Raw genomic sequence first — 23,710 nt, forward strand, 5'->3', positions numbered from 1 at the left:
TCCTCAGAAATGCAGATACCAAGATTTCCACCGTGTGTCCCCAGGCACCCACACTAACCCAGCCCCAGGCTCCACCCCCACCTCGCTCCTCCCCCTGTGTTTTGAGCAAGAGAAGGCTTCCTGTCAAAGTCCTTCAGTCCCTTTACACACTTCGGCCCAACCTCACACATTACCAGCCCAGCTGGCTAATGAGAAGCAAAACCAGTACACCAACCTGGATCACTCTGAGTCCGAGATCCATGCTTCCACTACATACAATGCTACTGCTCTCAGAGGAAGTTCCTATAGTTACTTTATTTTCAACACGAATCATAAAATCTTTAGTTAGTCTACAGCTATTCACATTTAAGTCAGCATGAGAAAGTATCACTTTACGATAATAAATATTAACATGAGAAAAAGTCTAGCAAAGTGGTTTATTTACAAGTTATTGCTGGAAAAAGTCCTTCGAACAAACCAGTGCAGTGAAAACACCTTAGAGCTAATATCAGTTTCTCAGACTCCTCATGGCAGCTTTATTAGTACATCTCATCTTTATGGTGTCTGTATGTTCGGCCTTTCAAAGAGCCGCTACTTCACGATGACAGTAACTCTTCGGTGTTTATTTTTATTTCCAAGTTTGTGATTTTTTAAGAGGCTACTTTAGGGCTGTGAATTGTTTCACTGTCTTTTCACTCTCTCTTTTTAGTTCTTCAATATGCGCATCCAGGCGCTCTAGAATGTGATGAGACCTCAGTTCCTCCTCTTCCAAAAATCTTGTGGCTATTGAACCAAGAGGAGACAGAGGCAAGGGACGCTAGAAGAGAAACACATTTTGACACACATAAGTTGAATAGTATATTTCTAAGACACATTATTCATGATATTTTCTAACTAGCAATATTAAAAGGTGATGTTTTAAAAAATGCTTTCCTCTGAAAGCATTTGTATATCCTTCTATACCCCAGAAGAGAAATACTTAATGCCTATTACTTCAAACACACTTTTAAAATCTGAATGTTACTTTTGTTTTAAAGCATAGAAAAGCTACCTATAATAAATTAGATATCAGTTAAAATCAATACTTTCCTTCTTCCAAATTTTGAGTCCACAGTGCCTTATCTGAAACCACTGGTTTCAGAATTTAGATTTTAGAAAGGTCACATGTACCAAGTTCAGTCAATCCTCATTTGCAGTAGTTATTTTCTATGAAAGTCATCTCAAACACTGAATTAGTGAATATTGAAACACTGTTCTTATGGGAAACACACACACACACACTTCACATAGACTATAATCCTAACTCCTAAAAACAACTCATCCAGTAGATTCTATTTTCTTTATTTTACAAAAGAGAAAACATGGTTGAGAGTGTTTAGTGACCTGCCCGAGGCCACCCCACTAAAGGGTGCCAGAGTTGGGGTTCAAACCCTGTTCAATGCCAGCATCTGAGCTTCTTGCACTGCACTGTGCTGTCCCCCAGGGGCTCCATCCTCTGGGTATCTCAACTCAGCACAAGAGCTGAAACAAGAGGGCAAAGTGCCACCTTGACTGACCTCAGCTGGAAACATGCAAGTCCAGTGACTCAAATTTTGTGCACCTCTGCACACGTTCACGAATGACTGTGGAAGTGCTCATGAGTACTGCTCAGGGGTTACAGTTTAGTGAGTAGACGAATTCGCAAATACAGACTCATGAGGGGTCAGAGGTAACTCCCATAATCAAACACATTGATATTTCTGAAGTAAAATGCTAAATGGGATCAATAAAGTCTATACATACTATCACATCAGCTCAGTTCAGGCCAGGTGAGGTTTCAGCGCCAAATAAGTTTTGCTGACAAACTTAGGAAGAAAGTTAGTTGTCAGGACTTTTTTGGATTTCAGAAATACATATATTACATATATTTTGACAACTAAAAGAAAACCTTCCCACGGACTTGTTGGCACATTAAAAAGTCAAAAATACTGAACTTTCTCAGGTATACGACCACGGGAGGTTGATGGGAATGAATGGCCAGAGGCGAGTGCTTCAGCACAGAAGGTAAAGAAAAGATGGTGGAGTGGAGTCCTCACAGCAGCTGTGAGAACAAGGGGCCAGTCCACATGGAAAGGCAGCCTCTGACACCAGGGCCACCACTGTGTGGCACCCAGTCCATGTTCTAGACATGTCAGATGCAACTCCTTCCCCCGCCTCTACCCACCTCTTTCCCTTTCCAACCGTTCCTTTTCTCCTTCCCCACTGTCTATGCCCCAGGACTATCTTGGCAGGCAGAGATATTCCTTGAACCAATCATCCCAACACAAAACTGACCCTCTCTGAAAAAGGCAGCAATGGAATTTCCCATTCAGGCTAAAAAGAAATGAATACCTATAACTTATGTTATATTTCTTAAGATGCATTTTGAAAAGTAGTCGTGGACAACAGTGTCTTCACAAGCAAAACCTTAAGACAGAAATAATTGAGGATAACAAAGGCTGCTTAAGAGAGAGAACCAGTAAGGGGGGTGGGAGGGGGAATACTGCTCCACCTTAAAATAAAAAATAAAATCAAACTAAATAAACTTAATACACTATAAGCTCAGCAACTCTCCATACCGAATATATAAAGTCTTCTTGGTCATTTATACTTTCAGAAACAGTGTCAGAAAAATTGGTTTCATTTCTATCTAGCACTGAAGGCAAAGAGTGAGTTTTGCACAGAAAGTTAGAAGGCAGAGAGATGGTGGAGCAGCAAGGGCTGATCTGATGACTCGGCGGGGTGAGGCCCCAGGACACAGCCTCTACGCTATCCAACGCTTGTCCTTGCGTAGAATGAAGACCTGCTTTGTAGTGCTCAGCCTCCATCCCATCATGCTTGCGCTGGCCACTGGCTGGCCTGGATAGCAGATGAGAAAATCAAACAGATAAACATTGTAGCAACTTTCCTCTTTTAAAACATACTTGTTGTTGAAGTTCACTTAAACTCACAGGACCAGGCTAAGAAGGCTGTAATTTACCAAATGAGCAGCTGGCTCCGACCAGATGGTCCTTCCTTCACTCCGGCCCCAATCCCCGATCCCCACCGCCAGGCCCCCGCCCCCCACACACTTACAATACAGCAAGGAAGATAAGCAAGCTGCCAGGGTGACCCCGTGTGGTTGGTGCTTAGGATAGAGGGAAGCACTGTGCAGAGAGAAGGCCCTTACCTTCATCTGGGGAAGAGGTGGGAGTGGGGGTGAGGGTGTCAGCAAAGGCTCCCGGTAGGAAAACGTGTAAACCGTACCGTAGGAGCTGAAGCCAGGTGGTTTTCCACTGAATGCTGACTTCTTAGGTAACAGTCTATCATTAGTTGACCAAAAATACAAAAGAAGCTTTTTACAAAAAGCCAACTTCTACTTCTTATGGGGCAAGTGGGGCTGGAGAGGTAGGAGGCGGCATGAGGAGGCTCAGTGGAATAGGCTGCCATTTACACCTACATCCAGAAGCCTCGATGAAAGTGCTTAGAACCCCTGCACCTCTTAACCTAACAGCTTTACTTGTGCACGGTGTACTTCAGGATTAAACAGAGTCCTTTGACGAAGGTTTAATTTCTGTAAATTGGAAATTATTCTCAAAGAAATGAGAATTATATTATAAAGATATATATTTTAAATAAACTATGAAGAAATTTTACTTGAACTCCATGTTCTTGAACTCAGGTACTCTGCTGTGTGTTGGTTTAAAGATCCTGTCCTGGTTTTTTTTGCAAATCTGAGTAGAAATCTCCAGCTGAGCTCTGGTATCCATCAAATCTTTCTGTAGTTGTTGATTTTCAGACACTAATTTATTTAATGCCTCAGTATAATTCTCCTGGAGGTCTGCTAGTGAAACCTCTTTTGCCTAATAAAAAAGAATACTAGAGTCACTTACTTTATACAAGAATAACTTGTAATCTGTGATACTGCTGTTGGAAAATTACTTTCAGCTATGACTAGTTAATCTATGGCTTTACTCAGGAAAAAGTGAAGATTTGGTTTTGGTCCCCTAAAAGAGAAACAACGTTCTGTTTCTTACAGTGGATAGGGGCAGAAAACGAGGAGCACAATGGGCTTCCCTGATGTGCCAAGGAATATCCAAGAAACTGGAGGAAAGCTGGAACTAGGATGGAAGAAAGCTACGGATGAGAATCAAAAACAGGGAAAAAGAAAGAAAATAGCAGCCATGGATTCTTCCTCAAGAAAGAGAACGTTGAGCTCAGTGAAATAAGTCAGAAAGAGAAATCCAGATACTGTATGTTATCACTTAGATGTGGAATCTAAAAAATAAAACCAACAAATGAATATTACAAAACAGAAACAGAACTAGTGGTTTACCAATGGGGAGAGGGGAGGCGGGGGACCAGATAGGGGTAGGGGTTTAAGAGGTACAAATGCATGTATATGTATAAATAAACAAGCCACAAGGATATATTGTACAGCACAGGGAATAAAGCCATTATTTTACAATAACTCTAAATGGGCTATAATCTATAAAAATACTGAATCATGTTGTACACTTTAATATAATATTGTAACTATACTATACAATTATACAACTACGCTTTAACTTAAAAACAAAGCTACTGATTTTAAAAAAAAAAGGAAAGAGAAGGTTGAATAGCCCCAGAACACCTGTGGAAGAAAATCAAAAGACCTATTTCAAAGAAAGAAATTTGGACATAAGGCTCTGAAAAGGAATTCTGGCTGGCAGGGACAACTTTTAAATAAACAACTCTCTGGTCTTAAAGAGTTTTACGTAATGTTGGCACCTATTCTGGTATGTGAAATAAATTTGGACATGATAAGGCAGTATTCAAGGATAAGGTAGGTATGACTACTCTGATCTGGTCTGAATTCTGTGATTATTTATTGTTCTTCAATTCTAGGTGTTTCCTGGTAATACAGTACCTAAAAAGACAGAGGTCTGGACCATTTTCTTCTAATGACAAAATATTTTCATTAGCATTCTGAAAAATTATGGTTATCTTCTTTGGAATTTAATTCGATGTTTAGCTTGGTCTTTTCTATAAAGAACTTTCCGAAAATAAGCTGGTAAACAGTGGTTTGACAAACAGAATGCACCTAGCAAAAAAATAAATCTTAAAATAAAACCATTTAACTATCTGTTCTAGCAGTGACAGTAAGTTACAAAATGCTAAAATCTCAAAAAAAAATTTGCAGGACATAGGAGTTAAACTATAAACTACTGTCAATTTTTATTTTTACTGTGGTAAATACTTTATCAGAGCTATTGCTTTTACTATTAAGATATTAGATACTTTTATTAAAACAGTTATTTAGCTAAAATATTCATTTGTAAAAGTAATATCACCTTCCTCCAAGGTAAAATGCAAAACGGCATTTTCTAATAATTGTTCTTAATACGTACACCATGTTTACACTGTGGGTAACTTCAAAACCAGAGGAAGTATAAACTGCTAACAGGATTCTCCCCCGCCAGAGTCTGATTTCTGATGTCATTTAAATATACTTTTTAAAAGAAGATAATGTTTGCTTTTGCCAGGCAGGCATCTTTTAATTTTTTCTCAAATTTATTATTTTACTATCAACAATTACAGATAAATGAATGTGGAAGGTAATATAAAAAGTGCATAGCAAGCACACACCTTGCTGTGTAAAGAAAGGACATTATCACCACTGTTAGATAGAGGTTTCAGGAGAAATTAAGCTGAACAGATTCTCTGGTCATAGTCTGGCTTACGCACCCCTGAGAGTTCCCAACTATTAAATATGAATAGGTAATCACTGCATAAGATAAGATTCTGTCAATCAGCTATTGCCAAATCCTGAGCCTTCTGAAGATTCTGTGGTGCAAATCAGATTGGTTCTAGGTTTTCTCCACCACTAGCTTAGTACTGGGTTAAATCAGGGCATATAAAGTCATTTTCCTCCCTCCTTCTCTTCTTCCCTTCTTCCCTCCCTCCCTCCCTTCCTTCCTTCCTTCCTTCCATCTTCCCCCTTACAAAATGTTTAGCTGTTGTCTCCTCTCCCACTTTTTCCATCCTTGTAGGTTTGTGCTTTAAAAAAAAAAAAAAAAAATCCTTTCATTATAGTTTTAGAGGGATTTGGGGAGGGAGCAAGATTAGATGTGCACATTCATCTGCCACCTTAAATGATGGCATAATATTTCCTAGTATAGAAGGTCATGATTAACCATCCCTCTATAGATTAACATTTAGTTTTTTTCAAAAATTTTGGATATTGCAAACAACACTGAAATGACCATTTTTATGCCTTTGCTCCTACAGGATGGGTTCTTTGGGAATGCAAACTGATACGACCTTTCTGGAAAACAATGATGATCAAAATCAGAAAAGCACATGACTCAGGACTTTATAGGCTACATGTATTTACATACAGTTTAATGGATATTGCTAAATTGCCCTCTAGAATAGCTATGTCAATTCACTTTCTCATTAACAGAGCACTGAAGAGCCTGTTCCTCTATATTCCTGCCAACACTGGCTATACTGGATTTAAAAAATCACTGTCAAGCCAATAAACAAAAGAATATTTATTTCTTTTGTTTTGATTATTAGAGGGGTGTAACTGCTTTTCTTCATTACTGGATTTTTGCATTACTTCTATGAATTATCTATTTATGTCCTTTACCCATTTTTCTACTGGATTCCAATCTTTTTATTATCTTTACAGGAAATCCTTATATATTAATATTTTATATTAACCTTTTATCTGTTAATAGATTGTTTTCCTCTAGTCTATTAGTCTTTTTTAATGGGGTCTTTTGTCATCCAGAAATTTTATATTTTTATGTTGTAAAATTCCTTATGTTGTAAAATTCTTTATGGTTTTGTGACGCTAAGAGAGTCTCACCCTCTCAAAATATTATAAAAATGGTCCCCCGTATTTTCTTTTAGCTGAAATAACGTATTCATGTAGTTTTTTGCATGTTCTGCCACCACAGCCTCCATAATCCATGAGTGTGGAACTAAAACTACTTAGGAGCAAACAGGGGCATTGTGTCACCATGAATCTTTGGAGGCACACACTCTCTGGAAATACAGAAAAAAATAATTTCTACAATCTCTGGGCATTTGACCTACATCAAGAAAAGATGGGTCAGATCAGATGGGTCATTTTGAAAATTACATAGATTTTATAACAAAATAGTTCAAGGAGCATCCACACAGTTTATAACTCACTGTAGCTGATCATGTTCTCTGGTTTCACAGCAGTTTGTTTACATTTCTTATCCTCCCTACTAGATTACCCTCAACCTTGTAAAGGCAAGAATCTTACCTTAATTCATCTTTGTGTCCATTACATTGTCTAGTAAAATACTCTGAACATAAAAGATTCTAGACTATTTGATGAAATGAACTATATCTTGTAGAAATATAACTAAAACCAAACTATTTAAAAGATCATATACTTTATAATGAAAAGATATTGTGAACACAATAATTTCAGTAATAATAATAACAGCATCAAACATTTATTGTATATTTACTAAATGCCAGACATTATTCTAAGCCCTTTACATACATTCTCCCTATTAAGAACACATTATGTATTTTATCACATACATAATATTTTTTTAAATCTTCCAATTGCTGGAGTGGAGAGTCATATTTTGCTCACTCCCATCACTGTCTTGACTTCTTTTCATTTGAGAAAGTTTTTGCAGAAGGATTGTTTCATAGTTTGATCTTAACTTTCTCTTTACAATATCAGTATTTACAAAGTGATTTCTTTAAAGGCTTGGATAGTAGAAAAACTTAAGTTTCTATTTATGTACCTCATGTAAACCCAATTCCAATTTCATCACCATTTCAGAAAGACGATGATTTTCTAACTTGAGTGACTCCAACTGAGCCAAAATCTCCTGAGAAGGGAAAAGCAAAAAACAAATAAATGTAACAAATAAATCAAGCGCATCTTATAAAATTTTTCCACATGTAATTTTCATTAGGCGAGGTCACATTCTTCATTCATATATACAAATACTTTCTGAAAGGTTGTTGAAAAGGTGTTTCAACATGAATTCATATGCATGCAATTAGAATACTATTCTAAGAAGATGAATCAGGCACTGGTAACCCCCAGCACTCCTCTTACTGGCCTCCACCTCCAGCATCATGTGGACTGCACTCCTTTCACAAGGCAGTAAAACTTATTTTCAGTCCTCATTCTCCTTAGCTTTTCTGCTTAGCCATTCCTACTTGAAAAGATTCCTTCCTTCCCTGCCTTCCTACTTCCTTTGTGAAAACTACCTGATTTCCTTCCTTATTGCTACTTTTCTTTTTAGCTCCATTCCAACACCTTTTTACCCTAAATGAGTAGATTCCTAAGTTTGGTGCAAGTCTCCCCTCTTCATACTCTATGCCTTCTCGCTATAATATCAAAGTCTCTCAGGGTTTCAAATGCCAACTTCATGCAAAGATTTCCACAACTAAATGTCTTACCTTGATTTTAATCTTGAACTCCAGGCCTTCTGTGGAACTGACTACTAGATATTTCCATATGGAAGTCCAGCCTTTATCTCAAACCAGTGTCCCAGCTTGCCCATTTTATGTACCCTTTATACAAACTCATTATCCTCCTCAAACCTGCTCCCTATCTTTTCTGTATTTCACTAAAGAGCATCACTTCCTATTCAGTTGCCCAAGCCAGAATCCTGAGTGACATCTTCTCCTAACTCTGTCTAACTCATTCTCCTGGTCCAATCAAATACAAAGCCCAGTCGATTTTCTCCAGAATGCATCCATTTCCCTCTGCCTCCCTGGCGCAGTGCTCGGGCCACAGTCTCGCTGCTGTGACAGCATCCGAGTCTCTTTGCCTCCTCACTTACTCTCCACACGACAACCACAGAGACCTTTTACTCCTGCACAGGGTGGGCAGGCCCTTCAGGAGCAGGTCACTGCTTTCCAGTCTCATCCCTGACCACTCGCCCTGTCTGAACTCTGGTCTGTCACAGCTAACGTGGCACAGCCTTAATACACACCCTACACACCACAGAGAGGGTCTCTTCACTTGTCTCATCTACTCTCACCTCCCACCAATCTCCACTAGACTGCTTGTTAACCAGCCTACCCTTAGCCTGAAGAAGAGGGCTAATAAAAATTTACTAAATTAACTACTATGGAATATACCTTTAATAAATTGAATCTTCAAAAACAAACTTCAGGGGCTTCCCTGGTGGCACAGTTGTTGGGAATCCACCTGCCAATGCAGGGGACATGGGTTCGAGCCCTGGTCCGGGAAGATCTAACATGCCGCAGAGCAACTAAGCCCATGCGCCACAACTACTCAGCCTGAGCTCTAGAGCCCGCAAGCCACAACTACTGAGCCCGCGTGCCACAACTACTGAAGCCCACACGCCTAGAGCCTGTGCTCTGCAACAAGAGAAGCCACTGCAATGAGAAGCCCGCGCACTGCAATGAAGAGTAGCCCCCGCTCACCACAACTAGAGAAAGCCTGCACACAGCAACAAAGACACAATGCAGCCAAAAATAAATAAATAAATTTAAAAAACAAACTTCAAATAAAGAGAATTTTTGTTCTAGTTTCACCTTGTGCTCTACTGCTTTTTCTTCTGCCTTTTGCATCTCTGCTTTGAGTTGCTTCTCCATGTCAGAGGAAGAACTTTTGGTGGAAGCAATAGTGATATCTCGCTGATGTAACTCTCGAGTTAGCTGGGAGATCTCCATCTTCATTCCCTCTAGTACAGAACTGTAACTCTGTTCAGCCTGCAAAATCTGTTCTTTCAACTACAAAGAAATAGAAGGCATTAAAAATTAAGAGAAGACATGTTAGATAGAAAAATATAATAATAAAGTAATTTTTACCTTACGTCAAGACATGAATTTTTCCCTGATTAAATCTGCAGAAAATTAGCAATTTACCAAGCTGCATATCTGTACTGAAGGTCAGGTGGTTATACCCACAATTACCTATTAGATTTCAAAACAGGGAGAGATGCCTTACTCAAATGCTGAGAACCAGTATCAAAGTCGAAGCCACATTGTTTAGAGGACAGCCCCTGTCACCTTCATTCTTTTTCTAGCTGCAAATCTAAAAATTTTGCTTATATAGTTTCCTGGTCCACAGAAGACAACAGAAAGGCAAGAGGAAGAAAGGGGCTAGAAGTAATCTCAAAGAAGTAATAAAAAATATGAGTCAACAAACAGGACAGCCAGGGCCCACTAACATAGAGACAAACTCTGCACACTTCAAATGCCAATGAGGGTATAACTACCCACAGCACAGAAGAGAATACACATCCATCACCACCTTTGGTCAGTAAGAAAATATTAAATGCCAGCTCATATAATATGTTCATGTGCTTGTGCAAGCAAGAAGGTGCGTAGCTTCTAGAAAACTTTTCATCAAGGCACATTTAAAATAACGTTGTAGAGTTCAAAGGGGCAGGCTTCAACTCTCTTGAAAATACTTACACGGCATCCCTGGGGATGACACAGAAAGACACTCTCCTAAGCACCTTCCAGGTACTCTCTACTCGTGAGCATCAAATGGCCTCTGGGTTACATTTTTCTCTCATTAAAAATAATTCCTGTAACCTCTCAACCCACAGCTCAGTCCATAAACACAAAGGGCTTTGCGATCCCAGGCATGCGGACCTTTACCTTCTTAATCTCTGCCCTGTACTCATTGTTATGCACTTCCATCTTCTTTAGTTCTTCATATTTTTCCATTAGCTCTTGGCTCAGCTGTTTACATGTCGTACTCACAGATTCCAAGCTGTATGACAAAATTAAGGTCACATATTTAAAATAAAACAAAATCCTGAAACCTACAAATTGAGTTATCTAACCTTACCTTCTTGATGTCCAAGAAATACCCTTAAACATCACCTCCCACCCCAAAATAAAACTCATTTCTGATTTCCTTATCACTGGAGGCAGCTAAATCCAATTCACACTTCTGGAGATACTTTTGAGTTCTGTGTTTACCTATATTCTTTCTCTCTGCTTAGAATATTACTGGTTACAAAATTCTCAAGATTATAGCAACTTAGGTAGTTTTTTTCTCTCTAGTTGTACAGGAGCTGCATCATAATCTCAGTCTTCACCAACTTAATTACAATCCCATCCTACACACAGCTGCCAAAAGAATCTTCTTCAAAGAGTTTCCAACTTGTCACCCTTACTTAAGAATCAATCACTCATCAGATACAAGAACCTCAGGGGCACCATACCTCTCTTATCTCACAGCTCATATCTACTAATAAAGTCTTTTTGCCGCTAAATTGCTAGGCTTTACTGTCTGCCATGTGCCATTTGCTAAGCCTGACTTCTTGTCTCTTCACACACCATCCCCTTGACCACACAGCACCTTCCCCTCCTACCAGGCAATGGATAGTCAACACCCTTTCAAGAGTCAGATCAACATTTACCTGGATAGAGCCACACTGACCCTCATTCCTTAATTACCTTAAAAACAGTCTATTTTCAATTGTTAGAGCTTGAATGTAGACATTTTCTAGAATTTTCACTTTAAATTGCTCTTAGGTCCTTTAATGTGCATATTATGTTTCTCGAACCACAAATTCTATGATTAAAATAATGTCTTTTACTTCTTACCTCCCTCTAACCTTGCCCACCATACCCTTATGCCCTGCATCATTTGGTTCCAGACTGTTCAATACAGGCTTAATAACTATCTAGGTTGTTTCACCCACACAGCCAACTTACCAGATAAGCTATCATTCAAAAATACCATCTCTACAATACAACAACACAGAAACAATCACTTAAATTCCTACAGTTCCTGTTTCAGGGAATATTCTGTTCAAACTGAACAACACAAATAAGCTGTCTAAAAGGGTTCATTTTTCTACTTGCCTTTTGATACAGAAAAATAATTTTGAAAGTCTTTGTTTTACTACTGAACACTGGTATTTGTATCCATTTATTCCAACTTTACCTATTTCTAAAAATCCTAGAATGCTTATTTATTTGGTACTTAGAATGTGACTACAGTGTGTCAAACATTGAGGGAGAGTGAGAAGAAAATCAGATAATCTTGTCCTATCTACAGATGGGAAAATCGAGGCCTAAAGAGACTAAAGTGTACCAGGTCACAATGCAAGAGGCAGTGTGTCAGAAACAAGAGGCAAGCCTTCAGGACCTGCTGAGAGCACAGCAAAACATGTAAAAGATCACTAAAAAGTCTATCAATGGAAAATCAGGATAAAAAATGTAAATATTAGTTCTAATGTCAATAAGAATACTAAGCTTTTACTTTATTCAATCTAAAGTATGCAAATATACCTCAGTAATGACAACTAAGAATATCTTAAGTATTCCAAGGTGAGAAAGAAATAAAGCAAAAACTGTGTGTGTATGCATGTATATTTAATATGTAAAGAAAATATTTAGTGGTTTGCAAAAACAGAAATAAAAGATATATTACTTAAAGATAGGACAAAAAACTTATTACTGTACTTAAAAGGGTAAAACAGCAATTTTTTGGTTATCTGTTTGCCTAAAGGCTAACAGTTTATTTATTTTATTTTTATCTTCTACACAGCAGAAAATACTACTTTACAAATGACCATGATTTACGTTTAAACAAAATATCAAACTCTTCCCAATCAGCAAGTTCAGCGGGATGATAAAAAAATTCACAGTATGGTGATACAAGTGAGCTGGGCATGGTATAGCATAAGTCAGGATTCAATCAACACACTAGGAAATAGCAACAGCATTTCAGCACAGAAGGAAGGAGCACCATGTGTCCAGGGAGATCTTCCCAAGAGCAGCTCCAGTCATGTGGCTGGTAGAGGGGAAAGGCTGCCTAACTGAAGGCCTTCTGCACAGGAGAAATGTGAAGATGTACAGTCAGTCAATAGAGACACCTCTTTTGAAGAATTTGGTTTTAAAGGACAGCAGACAAATACAGAAAGAACTTGACAGGGGTATAGAATTAAAGGAGGATTTTCATTTTTTTCCCAAGATGAGGAATATTAAAACATATTTTATACTAGTGGAAATGATTTAGCAGAGATTAAAAACTTGATGATGTAAAAGAGAAAAGGAGAAGCTGTAGAATCAGTATGTAAGTGGAGTCTTAGGAGCACAGACATCATCCACTGATTCATTCACTCTAACAGATTAAGGACACAGACAGATTGCAGGCTGACTGGTAGGTTTGGTGGTAAGAATATTAGGAAGTTCTCCTTTAACTGAGATTTACAGTTCTCCTTTAATCTCAATGAAATAAGAAGTTAGGCCATTTGTGAATGATAGAGAGGAAAAAATTTTTTCACTTGTTATATTAGCTTACTTTATCAATATGATGATTGAAAATAGTTTCTAACAATTTGAGTGTTTCTGAAATGTATGTAATTACGTACCTGACTTCCAGACGAGTCACTTCTGCCTGCAGAAGTTCTTCACTAGTGTGGGTAAAATCCAGTCGGGAGAGCACATTCTCTAAGTCTCCCTGCCCTTGAGAGGCATACCTCCTTTCTGCCTGAGACTCCTCCAGTGACCTATGGGAAGACACAGAAGGACTGTTAAACGCCTTGTATCTTTGCAAACAAAAGCAACACACAGCCAGTTCATATTTCCCAACTCTTTTTGGTAATGAAACTCTTCAGAACTCTTCAGTTTGTTTCCTGATTTACGAAAAAACAAAACAAAACAAAAAACTGGGCGAGTAAAGAGGCAGAGATGATGCTTCTAAAAAAGTCAGCAACAGTCTACTCCTTTCTCAACTGGGATTTGGCCTGTTTTTCAAGGGAAAAAGACAAAATGGCAAAATTCACCTTGTTGACACTTGATACCTTGAGTCAAAGAAACTGAAAAGTTATAGACAAAAACAGAAATGTGCACCAGACTTAAATTATAAACTTCAGAGCAACAATTCATACATAGAAGCAAAATTAACTTTAGGAATTTTTTAAAGGGCTATCTCAATAGCTGGCTTATTGATGATAAGCAGCTACTAAACATGACCTGTTCTACCAAGGAAGGGAGGCCTCCCAGGAGACGTAGACTATAATTCCTTTCACGTTTGCAGTTTTGGCAAGGGTATGGATTGACAAAAGGGTTCCTCACTTTCTAAACATCAGAGTCTCTTGGTTAGGGGACTCAAACTGTAGGCAGAAAAAACTAATCATACAATACTTTCTAAAGATATAAAAATTTAACTCAGAAATTAACACTGAATAAGAAAACCCATAATATGATCAAACACAAAATTATGACTATGCAATATTAAAAATGGTGCTTAATGCTAAACCACCCCGTGGCTAAGATTAATAATATTTAAGATTAAATATACCTTATGGTCTCTACTGTGTGTTGAGTGTCAGTTGCCTTTAATTTTGCTTGTAGCTTCTCCTTTTGTATTCTTGTCTCACACATGAAATTTTCTTGAGTCTGAAGAGCTGCCTTCAATTCTCTCTTTTCTTCTTGCAGAACCTGCAAAAATACTCAGAAAAAAAGTCAGATGTTATTAAATTTTTCTATTTCATGAGAAAACGTAGCCAGGGAATCAAACTGTAAGTTATCTAACAGGCACCATATTAATAAGGCCTGTTATTAATATCCGATCCTGTTATTAAATCAATATATATTGGCTACAGAGTAGGGAAGAAACCATAGATTTTGGAACCTAGTTCCAGGTTCATTAGTCTCTCTTAAAACACACATTTCCTCAGTTACAGTATATTACAATTTAAAAACATACCTCTAACAGTTTTTCAGATTCCCTCAATTTTTCTTCTTTTTGCTGCTGGTCTTGCATAATAGTCATATTGGTTCCAACCAAGTCATTGACCCTCATGGTGAGACGCTCTATTTCCAACTCATTGGCACAGATGGTGTCATTGGCCCGCTCCAGCTTACTGCTCAGGTGCTGAATTTCCGATTGGCTGGACAGCTCCACAGACTCTAATTTTTGTTTCCGATTGGCAAGCTGAGCCTAGAAACACACAAATTAACAACTGGTAAAAGTGAAAAGGTAAAAGAATAATCAATGAATAAGGAAAACTAAAATGAAACTGAGTTTTACTTCCATAAATACATATAGCATTAGCTCATTAAAAATATATAATCCATTCATGATAAAAAAAATTTCCATGATAAAAACTAGGAATAGAGGGGAACTTTCTCAATTTGGTAAAGACGATCTACAGAAACCTTACAGCTAACATTATACTTAAAGGGGGGAAACTTGATACTTTCCCACTAAGATCAGGTACAAGGCAAGGATGTCTCCTCACACCACTCCTTTTCAGTGTCACACTGGATATCCTTGTCAATGCAATAAGGCAAGAAAAGGAAATAAAAGGTATACAGATCAGAAAAGAAGTCATAAAACTGTCTTTGTCCACAGATAACATGATCATCTATGTAGAAAATCTGAAAGAATCAACCAAAAAAAAAAAAATCTCCTGGAGTTAGTAAGCAATTATAGCAAGGTTGCAGGATATAAGGTTAATATATAAAAGTCAATCACTTTCCTATATGTCAACAATAAACATGTGGAATTTAAATTAAAAACACAATACTATGGGCTTCCCTGGTGGCGCAGTGGTTGAGAGTCCACCTGCCGATGCAGGGGACACGGGTTCGTGCCCTGGTCTGGGAAGATCCCGCATGCCGCAGAGCGGCTGGGCCCATGAGCCATGGCCACTGAGCCTGCGCGTCCAGAGCCTGTGCTCCGCAACGGAGAGGTCACAACAGTGATAGGCCCGCATACTGCCAAAAAAAAAAAAATTCAACACAATCCCAATCAAAACATCAAGTTATTTTATGGATATCAACAAACTACAGTTTACATGCAGAGGCAAAGACTAAGAATAGCCAATACAATATCAAAAGAGAAGAACAAAGTTGGATGACTGATGTTACCTAACTTCAAGATTTATTATAAAGCTACAGTAATCAAGACAGTGTAGTACTGGCAAAAGAACAGACAAATAGATTACTGTAACAGAATACAGAGCCCAGAAATAGACCTTTATAAATATAGTCAACTGATCTTTGATAAAAGAGCAAAGGTGATACAATGGAGCAAAGATAGTCTCTTCAACAAATGGTGCTGGAATAACTGGACATCCACATGCAAAAAAATGAATCCAGACAAAGGCCTTACACTCTCCACAAAAATTAACTAAAATGGATCATAGACATAAATGTAAAATGAAAACTATAAAACTCTTAGAAGACAGCATAGGAGACAACATAGATGACTTTGGGGACAGTAGGAGATAGAGGACCTACTGAGGTAGGAGATAGATGGACCCCTGGGCTGGACAGCTGGTGTCTGCAAGTAAAGTAAAATTGAAGCTTTGTTCTCACCCAGCCACTTCAAGGACAAAGCTAGTGGCAAAAGCTGAGCTCTGCTGAAGTAAAAAGATGACCAGTCCTGAGGTCAAGGAAAACTTCCCTGTCTGCATATGTGCAGGAAGGCTCCTTGGGGGTCCAAAAGAGAGGGGGCACCACCCCATAATAAGTGTGGACATATCCCCACAGGCCTCTGCAGTGGGATCCATCTTTGCAAAAAGTTGCGCACGCATCTTGGGGAGGGTCCTAGGACCAGTCAGGTGTGAAAAAAGAAACAAGATAACTGGCCAAAGGTAAACAAAGACCTGGAAGAACTGTCCTACATAAAGGATTTAAATCAACTCTTTACTGCACTCCTCCTCATTAGACAGGACGCACATACTCTTTCTCTCTGGGTGTGTATTTATGCCTAACTTCTGACTTACTGCACTCCTCATTCAGGATGACCGCACTCCTCTCCTGGTGTGTATTTCTGCCTTGCTTCTGTCTTAAATAAACTGCTTCTCTGTGTGCTCTCCCACATGATATGCTGTTTCTCTAATAATAAACTTTGTACCTGTTTTTACAGTTTTTGCCTCCTTGAAACATTCTTGCCTTCAGTGGGGGTTACAGCCAGGGCACAATGCTTCTAGCCTCTAGTCCCTGGTGGTCTAGCAGCTAGGATTCCTGGTTTTCATCCAGACTACCTAGGTTCAATTCCTGGCCAGGAAACTAAGATCTCTCTTCAGGACCGCTCACCGCTATCTCTCCGAGATCAATATCTTTGTAGACACAACACCAAAGACACAATCCCTGAAAGAAATAACTGATAAGCTGAAATTCATTAAAATTGAAAACTTTTACTCTGTGAAAGACAATGTCAAGAGATTGAGAAGAAAAGCCAGGTCTGGGAGAAAATATTTGCAAAAGACACACCTGATAAAAGGACTGTTATATAACATATAAAAAGAACTCTTAAAATTCAACAAGAAAACAAACAACTCCATTAAAAAATAGGCCAAAGACTTGAATACAGATGGCAAACAAATATTATATATGAAAAGATGATCTATATCATATGTCACCAAGGAAACGCAAATTAAAACAACAATTACATATCTATTAGAATGGCCAAAATCTGGAACACTGATAATAGTAAATTCTGGCGAGGATAAGGAACAACAGGAACTCTCATTCATTGCTGGTGAGAATGCAAAATGTTACAGCCATTTTGGAAGACGGTCTGATGTTTTCTTACAAAACATATTCTTACCATATAATCCAGCAATTGTGTTTCTTCGCATTTACCCAAAGAAGTTTGAAAATGTATGTCCACACAAAAACCTGAATATGGATGTTTAAAGCAGTTTTATTCATAATTGCCAAAACTTGGAAGCAACCAAGTACGTGTGGGGATAAGTAAACTATGCTATAACCAGACAATGGAATATTATTCAATGCTAAAAAGAAATAAGCTATCAAGCCATGAAAACACATGAAGGAGTCTTAAACTCATATTACTAAGTGAAAGAAACCAGTCTGAAACGGCTACATACTGTATGATTCCAACTATACAACATTCTGGAAAAGGGAAAACAATAGAGAAAATAAAAAGATCAGTGATTATGGGGAGGGTAGGCAGGGGAGTGATGAATAGGCAGAGCACAGAGGAAATTTATGGCAGTGAAAATAATCTGTATGATATTATAATGATGGATATGTTTATGGATGGATGGAGAAGAGACGCTGCCTACCTACTGAAAAGACAGCTGCATTATTCTACCTACTTGTACAGAAGTTTAACTATATCCATGACTCATCATATAGGAAAACTGGATTTATCTCTTATTTAAAACATAGGAAAAAGGAACTATAGTGCCTTATTTTATTTCTTACAGAAGTGCAGAAATTAAAATTTTTTAAAAGTCACTAAATCACTTAAATTTCCAGGTCAAATTTTCCTCTCTCCCCACCGCCAAACATGTTTCATGTAGTTAATTATTGTGTTTTAACATTCTTTTCATGAAAATCACACACATTCCAATGATTCAAATTGACCACAAAAATGTTTACCTGTGTGAGGAAAGGAGTGGGGAGAAGAGAATTGTAGAATTTTGTTCCTTCAGGAAAAAGGTGTGTGGAGGGGAGGAAGGATTTGTTCTGTCATCAACTTTTGGACACTCCCTGAGCTAAAAGACTCAACTAAATATAGTGAATCTCAAAGTTTCCTTCTATGCTTTATCTACTGAGTTACATACCAATAAGACCATTTTAGCAACTGTCTCATGGACCTGCAGTACATAGCTCCTAGAACTTGGATGATTTTTTAGGCTATGTATCCCAGCTATACTGTTTTTTAGCTCCCAACTTTCTAGTTTTCAGAAATTTTAATCCAGCATCCTGAAAAGTACTTCATCTTCACACTGAAGATAGGCATAAATCATTTGTGTAAGTAAAACTTCCCTTATTCTAAATATTTTTAAAAGGTAAAGCAGGGCTCCCCTGGTGGCGCACTGGTTGAGAGTCCGCCTGCCGATGCAGGGGACACGGGTTCGTGCCCCGGTCCGGGAGGATCCCACATGCCGCGGAGCGGCTGGGCCCGTGAGCCATGGCCGCTGAGCCTGCGCGTCCGGAGCCTGTGCTCCGCAACGGGAGAGGCCACAACAGTGAGAGGCCCGCGTACCGCAAAAAAAAAGGTAAAGCACACAATTTTATTTTTAGAAATTTAAGTGGAAATGTCTCTGGGAAATCTATCTGCTGTGGATTTAAGTATTTTATTGTGAATAGTACAGGGCCAAAATCCTATGTTGTGGGCGCATAAAGTAGACGCTCAACAATGCCCATAAGACAGAAAAAGGGTGGGAGGAGAAAGGCAAAGAGGCAGATAAATAGTGTTTATATAAATTACAGATCCAAGATTCCAGCACAAAGATTCAAAAAAATTTTATCAGATTCCTGCAACAGTGTGAAAAAAGAACATCAAATAGGTTTAAATGCACAAGAATAACTGCCAGGATGCAACTGTCTCCAAACTTTTAAAATACAATATAAACTACCCACCCCCAACAAGGGGAAATCTTACATAGAATTCTGTACAGAATATATAACTGAAGACATTGGATGAGGATGATAAGAAAGAGCCCAACATGCTGAACCTCCCCAACCCTACTTTAAACTGCACAGCAGCCCTGGGGCTTGACAGAACATAGCTAGAAAACCACTGTTCAACTGGACGCTCCGGATGAAAAGCAATACATAACTGCAAAACACTAGCATTGTCTTTTTAACACTGTTAACAGCTATTTAACATTATTCAGTTCAGATCTGTGACCTTAAAGTAAACTGGTATTGACGTTATAGTTTAAGCTATAGTTTAACCAGCTGGCCAAGATTTGATACTTAAAAACTAAACAACTAGTTTTGCAGCATCAAGAACATAGCTTTCTTTTTTTTTTTTAACATCTTTATTGGAGTATAATTGCTTTACAACGGTGTGTTAGTTTCTGCTGTATAATAAAGTGAATCTGCTATATCCACATATACCCTCCCTCTTGCATCTCCTTCCCAACCTCCCTATCCCACCCTCTAAGTGGTCTCAAAGCACCTAGCTGATCTCCCTGTGCTATGCGGCTGCTTCCCATTAGCTATCTATTTTACATTTGGTAGTGTATAGATGTCAATGCCACTCTCTCACTGCGTCACAGCTTACCATTCCCCCTCCCCATGTCAAGTCCATTCTCTATGTCTGTGTCTTTAATTCTGATCTGCCCCTATGTTCTTCAGAACCTTTTTTTTTTTTTTTTAGATTCCATATATATGTGTTAGCATTTCTCTTTCTGACTTACTTCAGTCTGTGTGACAGATTCTAGGTCCAACCACCTCACTACAAATAACTCAATTTTGTTTCTTTTTATGGCTGAGTAATATTGCATTGTGTATATGTGCCACATCTTCTTTATCCATTCATCTGTCGATGGACACTGGGGATGCTTCCATGTCCTGGCTACTGTAAATAGTGCTGCAATGAACATTGTGGTACATGACTCTTTTTGAATTATGGTTTTTTCAGGGTATATGCCCAGTAGTGGGATTGCTGGGTCATACAGTAGTTCTATTTTTAGTTTTTTAAGGAACCTCCATACTGTTCTCCATAGTGGCTGTATCAATTTACATTCCCACCAACAGTGCAAGAGGGTTCCCTTTTCTCCACACCCTCTCCAGCATTTATTGTTTGTAGACTTTTTGATGATGGCCATTCTGACCGGTGTGACATGATACCTCGTGGTTTGGATTTGCACTTCTCTAATGATTAGTGATGTTGAGCATCCTTTCATGTGTTTGTGGGCAATCTGTATATCTTCTTTGGAGAAATGTCTATTTAGGTCTTCTGCCCATTTTTGGATTGGGTTGTTTGTTTTTTTGTTATTGAGCTGCATGAGCTGCTTGTATATTTTGGAGATTAATCCTTTGTCAGTTGCTTCGTTTGCAAATATTTTCTCCCATTCTGAGGGTAGCCTTCTCGTCTTGTTTATGGTTTCCTTTGCTGTGCAAAAGCTTTTAAGTTTCATTTGGTCCCATTTGTTTATTTTTGGTTTTATTTCCCTTTCTCTAGGAGGTGGGTCAAAAAGGATCTTGCTGTGATTTATGTCACAGAGTGTTCTGCCTATGTTTTCCTCTAAGAGTTTTATAGTGTCTGGCCTTACATTTAGGTCTCTAATCCATTTTGAGTTTATTTTTGTGTATGGTGTTAGGGAATGTTCTAATTTCATTCTTTTACATGTAGCTGTCCAGTTTTCCCAGCACCACTTATTGAAGAGGCTGTCTTTTCTCCACTGTATATTCTTGCTTCCTTTATCAAAGATAAGGTGACCACACGTGAGTGGGTTTATCTCTGGGCTTTCTATCCTGTTCCATTGATCTATATTTCTGTTTTTGTGCCAGTACCATACTGTCTTGATTACTGTAGCTTTGTAGTATAGTCTGAAGTCCGGGAGCCTGTTTCCTCCAGCTATGTTTTTCTTTCTCAAGATTGCTTTGGCTATTCGGGGTCTTTAGTGTTTCCATGCAAATTGTGAAATTTTTTGTTCTAGAAGAACATAACATAGGTTTATTTTTTTCTTTATGTTTTTAAACTGAAGTATAGTTGACATACAATATTATGTTAGTTTCAGGCTTACAACATAGTGATTCTACACATATACATTACATATTGATCTCCATGATAAGCCTAGTAGCCATATATCACTATACAAAGTTATTACAATATTATAGACTATATTCCCTATGCTGCACATTTCATCCCCATGACTTAATTATTTTATAACTGGAAGTCTGTACCTCTTAATTCCCTTAGCCTATTTTGCCCAACTCCCCAACCCCAAACCCATGGCAACTACAGTTGTTCTCTGTATCTATGAGTCTGTCTCTGTTTTGTTGTTTGTTTCGTCTTTTAGATTCCACATGTAAGTGAGGTCATATGGAATTTGTCTTTGTCTTATTTCACTTAGAGTAGTACTCTCTAGGTTCATCCATGTTGTTGCAAATGGTAAAAATTTCATTCTTTTTCATGACTAATATTCCACTGTATACATATACCACATCTTGTTTATCCATTCATCTATCACTGGGCACTTAAGTTGCTTCTATATCTTGGCTACTGTGAATAATGCTGCAATGAATAGAGGGGTGCATATATCTTTTTGATTTTTTGGGGGGGGGAATGCCCAGAAGTGTAATTGCTAGGTCATATGGTAGTTCTATTTTTAATTTTTGAGCAATCTCCATGCTGCTCTCCGTAGTGGCTGCACCAATTTACATTCCCACCAACACTGCTTGAGGGTTCCCTTTTCTCCACATCCTCACCAACACTTGTTATTTGTTACCTTTTTGATAATAGCCAGTCTGACAGGTGTGAGGTGGTATCTCAGTGTGGTTTTAATTTGCATTTCCTTGATGATTAGTGATGCTGAGCATCTTTTCTCATGTCTGTTGGCCATCTGTATGTCTTCTCTGGAAAAATGTCTATTCAGGTCCTCTGCCAATTTTTTACTCAAGTTGTTTTTTGATGTTGAGCTGTTTAAGTTCTTTGTATATTTTGGATATTAACTTCTTATCAAATAAATCATTTGCAAATATGTTCTCCCTTTCAGTAGTCTACCTTTTCATTTTGTTGATAGTTTCCTTTGCTCTTCAAAGACATTTTAGTTTGATATAGTCCCACTTGTTTATCTTTGCTGTTGTTTTCCTTGCCTGAGGACACAGATCCAAAAGACTACTGCTAAGAACGATGTCAAAGAACATATTGCCTATGTTTTCTTCTAGGAGTTTTATGCTTTCAGGTCTCACATTTAAGTCTTTAATCCATTTTGAGTTTATTTTTGTACAGGGTATAAGAAAGTGATCCAGTTTCGTTCTTTTGCCTATAGATGTATAGTTTTCCCAACACCATTTACTGAAGAGACTGTCTTTTCCCCATTGTATATTCTTGGCTCCCTTGTCATAAATTAATTGACCATATAAGCGTGGGTTTATTTCTGGACTCTCTATTCTGGTGCATTGATCTATGTGTCTGTTTTTGTGCCAGTACCATATAGTTTTTGTTTTTGTTTTTGTTTTTTGCGGTACACGGGCCTCTCACTATTGTAGCCTCTCCCGTTGCGGAGCACAGGCTCCGGACACGCAGGCTCAGTGGCCATGGCTCACGGGCCCAGCTGCTCCACAGCATGTGGGATCCTCCCAGACCGGGGCACGAACCCGTGTCCCCTGCATGGGCAGGCGGACTATCAACCACTGCACCACCAGGGAAGCCCCACATAGTTTTGATTACTATAGACTTATAGTATAGTTTGAAATCAGGGAATATGACACCTCCAGCTTTACTCTTCTTTCTTAAGATTGCTTTAACTATTTGGGGTTTGGTTTTGTGTGTGTGTGGTTCTATACAAACTTTAGATTTATCTGTTCCAGTTCTGTGAAAAATGTCATTGGAATTTTGATAGGGACTGCACTGAATGTGTAGATTGCTTTAGGTAGTATGGCCATTCTAACAATATTTATTCTTCTAATCCATGAGTATCGTACATCTTTCCATTTATTTGTGTCATCTTCATCTTCAATTTCTTTCATAAACATCTTAATAGTTTTCAAAGTATATGTGTTTCACCTTTTTGGTTAAACTTACTCCTAGGTATTTTATACTTTTTGATGCACTTGTAAATGGGACTGAAGTCTTAATTTATCTTTCTGATAGTTCATCATTAGTATATAAAAAAGCAACAGATTTCTGTATATTGATTTTGTAGCCTCCAACTTTACTGAATTAATTAGTTTTTTTGTTTTTTTTTTTTTGCGGTACGTGGGCCTCTCACTGTTGTGGCCTCTCCCGTTGCGGAGCACAGGCTCCAGACGTGCAGGCTCAGCGGCCATGGCTCACGGGCCCAGCCACTCCGCGGCA

General features: G+C 38.4%; 1 protein-coding gene across 5 annotated transcripts in view; it reads right to left on the reverse strand.

The window, feature by feature from the left end:
• Positions 1-310: 310 nt before the first annotated feature.
• CEP63 (centrosomal protein 63) overlaps positions 311-23,710 on the reverse strand; it is a 73,723-nt gene continuing 50,323 nt past the window's right edge. For 3 of the 5 annotated variants that reach the window (XM_082654281.1, XM_082654277.1, XM_082654278.1), the window contains exons 7-15: positions 14,678-14,911; positions 14,270-14,409; positions 13,338-13,475; positions 10,606-10,720; positions 9,532-9,729; positions 7,758-7,844; positions 3,634-3,839; positions 2,577-2,856; positions 311-796 (exon numbers count right to left, since the gene is read on the reverse strand). In XM_082654281.1, coding sequence (XP_082510407.1) covers positions 638-796; positions 2,577-2,856; positions 3,634-3,839; positions 7,758-7,844; positions 9,532-9,729; positions 10,606-10,720; positions 13,338-13,475; positions 14,270-14,409; positions 14,678-14,911 — 1,557 coding nt within the window. In that variant the 3' untranslated portion in view covers positions 311-637. The remainder of the gene's footprint in view (positions 797-2,576; positions 2,857-3,633; positions 3,840-7,757; positions 7,845-9,531; positions 9,730-10,605; positions 10,721-13,337; positions 13,476-14,269; positions 14,410-14,677; positions 14,912-23,710) is intronic. The other 2 variants (XM_082654279.1, XM_082654280.1) reach the window with 2 other exon arrangements.

This window comes from Grampus griseus (genome assembly GCF_964374135.1).
Source record: "Grampus griseus genome assembly, chromosome: 5".
NCBI lineage: Eukaryota > Metazoa > Chordata > Mammalia > Artiodactyla > Delphinidae > Grampus > Grampus griseus.